The 12879-nt window shown below is 43.3% G+C and overlaps 1 protein-coding gene across 9 annotated transcripts in view; it reads right to left on the bottom strand.

Moving 5' to 3' along the window:
* BAHCC1 (BAH domain and coiled-coil containing 1) overlaps nucleotides 1–12879 on the bottom strand; it is a 169454-nt gene that overhangs the window by 134426 nt on the left and 22149 nt on the right. For 6 of the 9 annotated variants that reach the window (XM_063961114.1, XM_063961113.1, XM_063961109.1 and 3 more), the window contains exon 2: nucleotides 2436–2679. The exons of 1 other annotated variant lie outside the window; for it this stretch is intronic. In XM_063961114.1, coding sequence (XP_063817184.1) covers nucleotides 2436–2589 — 154 coding nt within the window. In that variant the 5' untranslated portion in view covers nucleotides 2590–2679. Of the gene's footprint in view, nucleotides 1–2435; nucleotides 2680–12341; nucleotides 12446–12879 lie in introns of all 9 variants that reach the window. 2 more of the 9 variants (XM_063961112.1, XM_063961111.1) reach the window with 1 other exon arrangement.

Below are 12879 nucleotides of genomic sequence, written 5' to 3'. Positions count from 1 at the left end.
AATGAATAAACCCTCATGAGAAGCAGTTTAAAAACTGCATTGCATTATTACTAAACACTGTGAAACTATTTATGTTACACATGCTTTTGTTTCAGAAAGTTGCACACTTAAACCTGTGACATACTAATTACAAGGGCTTTTAAATGTTACCATTAACAAAATGGAACCAAACAGAAATGATGCTATCAACCAAATCTGCCTCCTCATCTAAATATTAGCCACATATTGTAAATACTTCCACCACCACCACAATGAAATACGCAAAATAAAGTGAGCATTATACATAATTAGGAATGGCTGCAGGAAGCATAGAATTTAAAAGACATACTGCAAGAGTAACTTGTAAGTTTAAAACACTTTTATAGGATTGTTGATGTAACTGAAATGTTGTTTATATGACATGTGGTAAGCCAGGTTGTCAAGATAAATATACTCTACATGAGAGTCATAAAGCATTTCCCTGCTTATACAAGGCTATACGACTAATGGAGCTACTACCAACGCAGCAATCAGGAGTAAGGAGTGCTCCCTGCCATTTCACATTGCATGCTTTGCCAACATCAAAAGACTGCAATTATTTTTATCAAGTTCAAGTGCACTGTCCACCAGAGCACTGGCTTCTATCCTGCCCTTGAAAAATTAGCCCAGGAAAATGGCTGCAAAGTAAAAAAAAATGTCAGCTAAAAGAAAAGAACTGAGCATAGTTTCATTTAAAAAAAAAAAAAAGGCATAGGTGGATAAATTCACACATTATCCAGGGATTCATAAAATATGCAAATAAGAATTCTTGGAAATGAAGAAACACAGTAAAGTATATTAGATAAAATTAGAAGGAACGCCAAAAAACACCAAAATGTTGCATTTTCAGGTATGAACGATGAATCCAAACCACAGGCTAAATGTAATAATAGTCTGCGTGAAGCCAGATGTGCAGGATTTTGTGCGAGAATGGCGCTTTAAAAAAAGTACAGGCATTCTTGCACAAAGTTCCGCACTTCTGGCTTCACACAGGCTATTACATTTAGGCCCCCATCTCACTTCAGTTTACATCTATGCATCTAAGGATCTAAGTACCAACATCATATTTTCTAGGATCGACACCAAATTCAAATGGATTTTTTACTATTTCACAGATAGCATGGTTGCTACACTGTTCTCTGTCTACATCACATGGCCTTTGGTGTCTGTAAGGGTGTAGTATGGTATGCCGGCGGCCAGCATACCGGCGCCATAATCCCAACCGCCGGCAGACAGCTGGGCGAGCGCAAATGAGCCCCTTCTGAGCTCGCTGCGCTTGCCATGCTGCGGGCATGGTGGCGCGCTACGCACGCTATCTATTCTCCCTCCAAGGGGGTCGTGGACCCCCAAGAGGGAGAAAAGGTGTCAGTATGCCGGGTGTTGGGATTCCGGCACCGGTATACTGTGCGTGGGGATCCCAACAGCCGGCAAACTGAAGACCACCCGTCTGTAGCAATGACATGGTTGCCAGATTAAAAAACAAACAAAAAAAACCCCACAGACCCCAGGGGATCCCCTCAAAATGAGAATTTTGAAACACAGCATCTTAGAATGCAAGTAAATATTTAATACTTACTAATGAAAGAAACATGCAAACAACCTAGAAAAATAACTAACTAAAAGCCAACGTGTAACATAATAATCATACTCTAATAATAATCCAATCTGTAATTAGCTTTCGTCAGTCTAAAGCAGAGTATTAATGAAAAATTGTCCAATTGGTTGAAACGGATTCCTGCACAGCTATATAAAATTTAATGAAAACTGGAGTATAGGTTTCCAAGTTATTATTTTTACTATACAATACAACAGTACAGGGAGACAGAACTTAACATTACAGTAAAAAACAAAAATTGAGTATAGGTAACAAAGAGCACCACAATTCTCAATACAGTTTAGTTGTAAATAGCGAGGGAGTAAGTTAAAGCCCTAGACAAGTGGTTCTCAGCTACAAATCCCAAGTAGCCCCAAACAGGTCATGTTTTGTAGATTCATATATCCCTGGTCGACTGGCATGGAGAAGTGTGGCAACTGGTACAACACCACTGCAGATAAGTCACCATCATTTTATATAATTCCTATGCTCCTTTGTTCTCTGCACAATCACAGCTACTTTGGGCATCCTCTAAACCAATGGTCCTCAACCTCAGACCTCAAGATTTGCAGCAGTCAGGTTTTGAAGATTTCTGTCTGTGGAAGCAGGTCCGAGAATGACTGACCCAGCAACATAGATTAATTCACAGAGGTATGATTTTAGACAGCCACAAAACGTGACCTGTTGCGGGTATTTGAGAACCACTGCCTTATACAAGTGATATAAATGCAACAAAGTTTATTTTGGGAGGGGGTTATATAAATAGCTAATCTACCATGAAATTAATAATCATCAAAATAATAATAATGTTCAATATTCTTACCAGTGTGGGTCGCCATTGGGAGGGGGGAGGAAAAGTACTTGGTGGCCTGGAAGTGTCCTGGGTGCTGCACCGCACTGTGGCCTGCAGGCGGGTTCATCCGGCCAGGTCCACGGTGACTCAAGTGAGGAGGGGGGACAAACTCCCGGCCGTCCATCCCGGGAGGGAACGTTATAAAGGGTGGTACTGTTTAGTGGGTAGTCCCGGGGGCGGTGCCGGGCTCCTCTTGAAGCTCCGGTATCATTCTCTGCAGGAAAAATAAATAAAATGATTAAACAAAAATCCTGACCTGAAAAATTCAACACAGTACAATTTCTTATTAGTAGGTATCTAAACAATGGGTAAGCTTTCATGGTCTACCCTTTTCACCATGCTATCTATGTATGCCTACAATTTTTCTAAAATTCTTAGGGGTCGATTGAATTCGGCAACAGATGAATAGCGATGCGAATTAGCTCCCGACGCTATTCAATTCAGCTAAAGTTAAGTCGGCGAATGCCCGTTCTCGCCGACTTAACAGGTAGTTTTGTCGAGAGAACGGGCATTCTCCGACTTAACTACCTGCGGCGATACGGATTCCCGACAGAATCAGCCTTGCACCAGCCGCACTTTTGTCAGTTTTCTTCTCTCACCCCCTCGGGAAGAGAAGAATTCCCGACAATTGCGGGTAACTAGTAGCTGAACTGAATAGCGTCGGGAGCTAATAACCGGCACTATTCATCATCATTGTAGAGTAAATTCAGTAGTAAAGCTGGACAGTTTATTTCCTTTGATAACAATATGTGTTGTACAAGCGAATGGTGTGTGTGTGTGTGTGTGTGTGTGTGTGTGTGTGTGTGTGTGTGTGTGTGTGTGTGTGTGTGTGTGTGTACACACACACACACACGCTGGCTTCTAGCCACCCCTAGAGGTAACATGAACCAGAGTCAGTCCTAATAGCAATGTGAAGACATTCAATTCAAAGAACAAGTGCCTTAAAGTCTCCCAGAAGTTATTTTTGAACAAAATAAATCACTTATTTTTAGGTTAGACATTCTATATTATAAGTGGGTAACAGTTTTCATTCATTTCTTTGTCCACATATACTTCTTGATTTACAGTCCCTGTGAATAAGTGTACAGCTGTACAATCTTCAGGGTCAAGATGGCATCCAGGAATTTGCTAAACTGCTCATTATGTTTCAATTGGGCACACAAGCACAAAAAAAAAAAAAGTTCAATCATATTCTGATAGTATTGCTGATTCGATTTGTGTTACTGAAACGTCAGTTTTTAGAACTTGTAGGCACAGATATTTAAGAAAAGCTTTGAAGATCCATTTGGTAAACAAAAAAATATATGTAACTTATTAACGAGAATTTTTGCAAGAAAGCATGTGTGTTTATGACAATCTGTATTTTGGACCCTATTCAGGTAGGATCGCTATTCTTGCTAAAAAGCAGTTGCTGCGATCAAATAATTGCCTCCCAGAGAGAAAAAATGCTCACTGCAGAAATTGTGAATGCCTCGCAATGCAATTGCATTGAAGAGTTTCTCCATCTGCACCAGGCAAGGTCGTCCACAATTCGGCATAAGCAAGAGGCTGGAAGAGGTCATCGCTGATGTCAGTGACCCACCAGAAAAACGCCTTTCCACGCCTGCATTTTTACAAACACACCCACAAAAAACCATGCTTCTGCCCCTAAACGTTGGCTTCCTGTCAATTAAAATGTGCATTTACAGAAATAAATCGCTAATCACTGTGCATGCGCAGCCGTTTGATAATCAACCGGATTGCTTTTTCTCAAATTTTGTGATCCAACCTGAATAGGGTCTAAAACTACTCCTGTGAACAGTCTTGTACGAAAACAATGTACAGTAGAACTATTGCTTAGTAGACACACTCGGGCCAATTCAATTGTGGTGCACACCCCCTGCTGGCTGCCTAAACGAATGGGCGTCTACTGGAGCAATTCAATTGTTGCTCCGATCAGACACCCATTAGCATTTATTGCGACTGACAGCTATAGGTTAAGCCACACAAAGCAGCTAAACCTGTTTCAAGTTCTCGACTGGGCATCATAAGGTCCAGGTTTCCAGGTTAGTGCGCCCAAACTACGGACCTTTCACTCATTTTTTTCTTGCACCTATGGAGGCTGAAAGAAAAATTGTTTATTTCAACTAATGTGCATATGATCAGAACAACTGATTAGCGCTGGTAAACGCCCATTCATTCAGATGGGGGGCAGCAGCAGGCACGCGCCACAATTAAATCTGCCCTTTTTTCCCCAACGATTTCTTAGAAATTTTCTGATTTACCAACAATTGTAACAGTTTAAGCAACTCTGTACAAAAATTAAAAAAAAATTTATGAAGCAAAAACATTTTAAAGCTAGAATATTGTTTCATGTTAATTCCAACGAGAGATACTATATTTGCTTTCTTTTATTGTTATATTTTATCTCCATGAACTTACCATTAAATATTAAGGCTAAAAAGATTAAAATAAATAAGATTTTACTTACCAGTAAATCTATTTCTCGTAGTCCGTAGTGGATGCTGGGGACTCCGTAAGGACCATGGGGAATAGACGGGCTCCGCAGGAGACAGGGCACTTTAAGAAAGAATTTGGATTCTGGTGTGTTCTGGCTCCTCCCTCTATGTCCCTCCTCCAGACCTCAGTTAGAGAAACTGTGCCCGGAAGAGCTGACAGTACAAGGAAAGGATTTTGGAATCCAGGGCAAGACTCATACCAGTCACACCGTATAACTTGTGATAAACATACCCAGTTAACAGTATGAACAACAACGGAGCATCAGATCAACCCTGATGCAACCATAACATAACCCTTATTTAAGCAATAACTATATACAAGTATTGCAGAAGAAGTCCGCACTTGGGACGGGTGCCCAGCATCCACTACGAGAAATAGATTTACCGGTAAGTAAAATCTTATCTTCTCTAACGTCCTAGTGGATGCTGGGGACTCCGTAAGGACCATGGGGATTATACCAAAGCTCCCAAACGGGCGGGAGAGTGCGGATGACTCTGCAGCACCGAATGAGCAAACACAAGGTCCTCCTCAGCCAGGGTATCAAACTTGTAGAACCTTGCAAAGGTCTTTGAACCTGACCAAGTAGCTGCTCGGCAAAGCTGTAATGCCGAGACCCCTCGGGCAGCCGCCCAAGAAGAGCCCACCTTCCTTGTGGAATGGGCCTTAACTGATTTAGGCAGCGGCAACCCAGCCACAGAATGAGCCTGCTGAATCGTGTTACAGATCCATCGAGCAATAGTTTGCTTTGAAGCAGGCGCCCCAAGCTTGTTGGAAGCATACAGGATAAACAAAGATTCCGTTTTCCTGACCTTAGCCGTTCTGGCTACATAAACCTTCAAAGCCCCGACTACATCCAGTGACTCGGAATCCTCCAAGTCAGTAGTAGCCACAGGCACCACAATAGGTTGGTTTATATGAAAGGATGAAACCACTTCGGCAGAAATTGTGGGCGGTCCGCAATTCTGCTCTATCCGCATGGAAAACCAGATAAGGGCTTTTATGTGACAAAGCCGCCAATTCTGACACACGCCTAGCCGAAGCCAAGGCTAATAGCATGACCACCTTCCACGTGAGATATTTTACTTCCATCGTTTTGAGTGGTTCAAACCAGTGTGATTTCAGGAAACTCAACACCACGTTAAGATCCCAAGGTGCCACTGGAGGCACAAAAGGGGCTGAATATGCAGCACTCCCTTTACAAACGTCTGAACTTCAGGCAGAGAAGCCAGTTCTTTTTGAAAGAAAATGGATAAGGCCGAAATCTGAACCTTAATGGAACCCAATTTAAGGCCCAAAGTCACTCCCGACTGTAGGAAGTGAAGGAAAAGGCCCAGCTGGAATTCCTCCGTAGGGGCATTCCTGGCCTCACACCAAGCCACATATTTTCGCCATATACGGTGATAATGTTGAGCCGTCACATCCTTCCTAGCCTCTATCAGCGTAGGAATGACCTCATCCGGAACGCCTTTTTCCGCTAGGATCCGGCGTTCAACCGCCATGCCGTCAAACGCAGCCGCGGTAAGTCTTGGAACAGACAGGGCCCCTGTTGCACAAGTCCTGTCCTAGAGGCAGAGGCCATGGGTCCTCTGTGAGCATTTCTTGCAGATCTGGATACCAAGTCCTTCTTGGCCAATCCGGAACAATGAGTATTGTTCTCACTCCTCGTTTCCTTATGATTCTCAGCACCTTGGGTATGAGAGGAAGAGGAGGAAATACATAGACCGACGGGAACACCCACGGTGTCATCAGTGCGTCCACAGTTATCGCCTGAGGGTCTCTTGACCTGGCGCAATATCTCTGCAGCTTTTTGTTGAGGCGGGATGCCATCATGTCCACCTGTGGCAGTTCCCATCGACTTGCAATCTGCGTGAAGACTTCTTGATAAAGTCCCCACTCTCCCGGGTGGAGGTCGTGCCTGCCGAGGAAGTCTGCTTCCCAGTTGTCCACTCCCGGAATGAACACTGCTGACAGTGCGCTTACGTGATTCTCCGCACAGCGAAGAATTCTGGTGGCTTCTACCATCGCCACCCTGCTCCTTGTGCCGCCTTGGCGGTTTACATGAGCCACTGCGGTGATATTGTCTGACTGAATCAGAACCGGTTGGTCGCAAAGCAGGGACTCCGCTTGACGTAGGGCGTTGTATATGGCCCTTAGTTCCAGGATGTTGATGTGAAGGCAAGTCTCCTGACTTGACCACAGCCCTTGGAAATTTCTTCCCTGTGTGACTGCCCCCCACCCTCGGAGGCTTGCATCCGTGGTCACCAGGACCCAGTCCTCAATGCCGAATCTGCGACCTTCGAGAAGGTGAGCACTCTGCAGCCACCACAGGAGAGACACCCTGGCCCTGGGGGATAGGGTGATTAACCGATGCATCTGAAGATGTGATCCGGACCACTTGTCCAGTAAGTCCCATTGGAAGGTCCTCGCATGGAACCTGCCGAAGGGAATGGCCTCGTATGATGCCACCATCCTTCCCAGGACTCGAGTGCAGTGATGCACTGACACCTGTTTTGGTTTTAATAGATTCCTGACCAGTGTCACGAGCTCCTGAGCTCTCTCTATCGGGAGATAAACCCTTTTCTGGTTTGTGTCTAGGATCATGCCTAGGAGAGGCAGATGAGCTGTAGGAACCAACTGCGACTTTGGAATATATAGACTCCAGCCGTGTTTCCGTTACACTTCCAGAGAAAGTAATACGCTGTTCAGCAACTGCTCTCTTGATCTCGCTTTTATGAGATCGTCCAAGTACGTGATAATAGTGATACTTTGCTTCCGCAGGAGCACCATCATTTCCGCCATTACCTTGGCGAATATTCTCGGGGCCATGGAGAGACCAAACGGCAACGTCTGAAATTGGTAATGACAATCCCGTACCGCAATTCTGAGGTACGCCTGATGAGGTGGATAAATGGGGACATGAAGGTATGCATCCTTTATGTCCAGAGTCACCATAAAATCTCCCCCTTTCAGGCTTGCAATGACCGCTCTTAGCGATTCCATCTTGAACTTGAACCTTTTCAGGTATATGTTCAGGGATTTTAAATTCAATATGGGTCTGACCGAACAGTCTGGTTTCGGGACTACAACATGGTCGAACAATAACCCCCTCCTTGTTGAAGGAGGGGAACCTTGACCACCACTTGTTGAAGATACAATTTGTGAATTGCAGTTAACACTGTTTCCCTCTCGTGGGGGGAAGCCGGCAGGGCCGTCGGTGAGTGGGCATCTCCTCAAAGTCCAGCTTGTATCCCTGAGACACAATATCTATTGCCCAGGGATCTAACAGGGAGTGAACCCATGTGTGGCTGAACTTACGAAGGTGTGCCCCCACCGGGCCTAGCTCCGCCTGTGGAGCCCCAGCGACATGCGGTGGATTTTGTAGAGGCCGGGGAGGACTTCTGTTCCTGGGAACTATCTGTGTTGTGCAGCTTCTTTCCTCTGCCCCCGCCTCTGGCAAGAAAGGACGCACCTCAGACTTTCTTGTTTCTTTGTTCGAAAGGCTGCATTTGGTAATGTCGTGCTTTCCTAGGCTGTGCAGGAATATAAGGCAAAATATCAGAATTACCAGCTATAGCTGTGGAGACCAGGTTCGAGAACCCTTCTCCACACAATCCTCAGCCTTCCATATGCCTCTTAAGTCGGCATCATCTGTCCATTGCATATTCTACAGGACACGTCAAGCAGAGATCGACATAGCTTTGTCTCTAGGACCCAGTAGACTCATGTCTCTTTGGGTATGTATGTATGTATGTATGTATGTATGTATGTATGTATGTATGTATGTATGTATGTATGTATGTATGTATGTATATCTCTTAAGACAGCATCTTTAATAGATAGATAGATAGATATATATATATATATATATATATATATATATATATCTATCTCTATATACATCTATCTATATCTATCTATCTATCTATATATATCTATATATACATACATACATACTAGGGTCTCAATCTCTGCTGATAAGGTACCTGTCCACGCTGCAACAGCGCTATAAACCCATGCCGACACAATCACCGGTCTGAGTAGTGTACCAGAATGCGCACGCTATCTGCAGGATCCCTGAGAATAGCTGTTACGTCAGGGCTATCTTTTGGGCAAAAGTGACACCCTAGGGCAGTGTTTCCCAACCACGGTCCTCAAGGCACACTAACAGTCCTGGTTTTAGTGATATCCAGGCTTAAACACAGGTGACTTAATTAGTAGCTCAGTTATTTTGATTTAACCATCTGTGCTGAAGCCTGGATATCACTAAAACCTGCACTGTTGGTGTGCCTTGAGGACCGCGGTTGGGAATGCCTGCCCTAGGGGAAGATTCCCACACATCCTGGCCCTAGTGGGGAAAGGATACTCCCTGAAAATTCTTTGTGGGAAACTGCAGTCTCTTGTCTGGAGATTCCCGCTCTTTTTCCTCATGAGAGGAGGGAAATTTACCTCAGCTTTCTTCCCCTTAAACATGTGTACCCTTGTGTCAGGGACAGATGAGTCATCAGTGATATGCAAATCATCTTTTATTACAATAATCATATATTGAATACTTTTCTGCCATTTTGGCTGTAACTTTGCATTATCGTAGTCGACACTGGAGTCAGACTCCGTGTCGATATCAGTGTCTATTATTTTGGATATTGAGCATTGAGAGACTCTGAAGGTCTCTGTGACATAGGGACAGACATGGGTAGATCCCCTGTCTGTTCTCTAATCTTTTGTGCAATAAATTCACCTTAGCACTTACACATATCCAAACAGGTGTCGGCGTTGTCGACGGAAACACCCTCTCACACACATTTGCTCCATCTCCTCCTTAGGGGAGCCTTTTACCTCAGACATGTCGACACACACGTACCGACACACCACACTCAGGGAATGCTCATCTGAAGACAATTCCCCCATAAGGCCCTTTGGAGAGACAGAGAGAGAGTATGCCAGCACACACCCCAGCGCTATTAACCCAGGAATAACACAGTAACTTAATGTTAACCCAGTAGCTGCTGTTTATATTGATTTTTGCGCCTAATTATGTGCCCCCCCTCTCTTTTTACCCTCTTCTACCGTGTAACTGCAGGGGAGAGGCTGGGGAGCTTCCTCTCAGCTGTGCTGTGGAGAAAAAACATGGCGCTGGTGAGTGCTGAGGAAGAAGCCCCGCCCCATCGACGGCAGGCTTCTGTCCCGCTTTCATGTACAATTTTTGGCGGGGGCTCATGCATATATACAGTGCCCAACTGTATATATGCCCACTTTTGCCAAGAGGTCCTAATTGCTGCCCAGGGCGCCCCCCCCCCCCTGCACCCTACAGTGACCTGAGTATGTGGGTGTAGTGTGGGAGCAATGGCGCACAGCTGCAGTGCTGTGCGCTACCTCAGTTTGAAGACTGGAGTCTTCTGCCGCCGATTTCGAAGTCTTCTTGCTTCTTTCACCCGGCTTCTGTCTTCCGGCTCTGCGAGGGGGACAGCGGCGCGGCTCCGGGATCGGACGACAAAGGGTGAGATCCTGTGTACGATCCCTCTGGAGCTAATGGTGTCCAGTAGCCTAAGAAGCAGGACCTATCTTCAGAGAGTAGGGCTGCTTCTCTCCCCTCAGTCCCACGATGCAGATCTCCCTGAAAATAAAAAACCTAACAAAATACTTTCTTATAGCAAGCTCAGGAGAGCTCACTAAGTAGCACCCAGCTCGTCCGGGCACAGATTCAAACTGAGGTCTGGAGGAGGGACATAGAGGGAGGAGCCAGAACACACCAGAATCCAAATTATTTCTTAAAGTGCCCTGTCTCCTGCGGAGCCCGTCTATTCCCCATGGTCCTTATGGAGTCCCCAGCATCCACTAGGATGTTAGAGAAAATATATATATATATATATATATATATATATATATATATATATATATATATATATATACACATACACACACATATACACACACACACACACACACACACACACATATATACATACAATATATCTCTCTCTATCTATCTATATCTATACCACACACATACATACACTAATAGAAAAATTACTTGTTTAAATGTTTCTTGCCTAACTAGCAACTGTAAGCCATCAGGTTTTGGGAACCTGATGCAGAGGGTGACCGTTTAATCTGCTTAAACAAAAAGAACTGGTTGTCAAAAACACGTTTTTACATTTCAGACTTCCACATATCTGCAACATGGAAAGCCTTCATTGACAGCTTGTAACAATTACACCCATATTTCTTGCATGGCAACAACTGGCAAAGCAGTGTAGTAGTTCAATGTTCAATGGCATTAATAGAGGAGAAAAGGTTGGGAGATTGGGTGACAAGAAAATACAGCAGTTAGGAATTATATCTATATTTAAGGCAAGTCTTCCAATTAGAACACAAATTCAAGAAGACAGTCACCTCTGACCAACTCATGATATGGACTGCAATTATTTGTTTAAATGTAATCAACATTAACTATATTAATTATTGTAATAATTACAGGAGCAGGGATATATGAAGGGGCTAGTGGGTGTTACATGCAGCTGTAATATGCAATCCTGCATTACCGTACAGTATTAACTCTGTCGGTGCTAGAAAGTCTCTCCAAAAAAAAAAAAGGTAACACAACGATGAGCAGTCATAAAATTAATACACTATACAGCTGTACATTAAAAACGAATGAACATGAATATGAAAAAAAGGTATATAGGGAGAGACAAAAATTATATATTTTACGTTTCTATTATATGGAAGCTGGAAGTAGCGGTTACTCTTCAGTTACTAGAATACATACTCCTAATGCACCCACATTAAACAGAAGGTGCTACATTTATTTGCTGATAGTTGTGTTACAGTAGCTAACATCCAAAAGAGAAAAAAAAAAACACATTAAAAAATAGTAGTATGGGGGTCCCTGCAGTCTGGTCACATGGCTGTACCCCGCCTCATATTTAGGTGTATATTTACTAAGAAACGGATTTTCAAAACCCTTGATTTTTAGCAGATTTGCCTGCCACATTTAAAAAGGGCAATAATATTTAACTCAATACAAGCCTGATTTTGCATTTACTAGTTGCCTTTTTAAATATGGCCAGCAAAATCAGCTACAATCATGGATTTGGAACACCCATTGATTAGTAAATATAACCTTTAAAAGAGAGAAGATTTAGCAAATTAAATTTAGGTAAAAACAAATAATGATATAAAAACTTACAACAGTATATGATATTCAATGCACGATACCATACAGGTTAATGGCTCACATGGTAACTGTATTTGACAAATGCAATTTAATTATTCCCTGAAACAGCTTACAGCACGTGGAATATGAGGTATAAGCAAGCAGTTTTAGGATATCCAATATAGCCCCCATCCCTAGCACTTTAAATTTTGTATAAAACTCACTCATGTGGCGAGATCAATGTTACTCTCCGCAGCATGTCTTGGCTTATTCATCAGACCCAAGGCACTGACTTTCAAAAAGAAACTGGGACAGGGGAATTTGGGTACTAAGAGATACAAAAGGGAGGTATGAAATAATTAGTACACTCATACTTTGCCATCTACCTTTATGCAACATTTGTCATAATACAAATTAAAATAACTAACAGGGATTTCATTACTTCCCTTCTCAAGCATTCCAGATATACTTTGCTTATAAGGGTCTCACAAAAACAAATGTGTTGTAGGGTAAAATTTAGTTGTTGTATACAAGAACTGTATACAAGGTCTGTCCAACTGAAAGCCTGCAGGCCCAATACAGCACCCCGGGGCTCCTTTGTGAACTGAATGTTTCCTTGACAACCTCCATAGAGACCATGGAATGATTTTAACAAGCCCATATAGCTATGGTTGTAACATGTATTCAGCCATCACCATGTAAATACCACACATCATTATGAAAAAAGAATCGAGAGAGATAAGGTTATGGGTTATCGATTGT

This window comes from Pseudophryne corroboree, chromosome 3 (assembly GCF_028390025.1).
Source record: "Pseudophryne corroboree isolate aPseCor3 chromosome 3, aPseCor3.hap2, whole genome shotgun sequence".
Taxonomy (NCBI): Eukaryota; Metazoa; Chordata; class Amphibia; order Anura; family Myobatrachidae; genus Pseudophryne; species Pseudophryne corroboree.
This window is presented reverse-complemented; position numbering and strand designations above follow the sequence as displayed.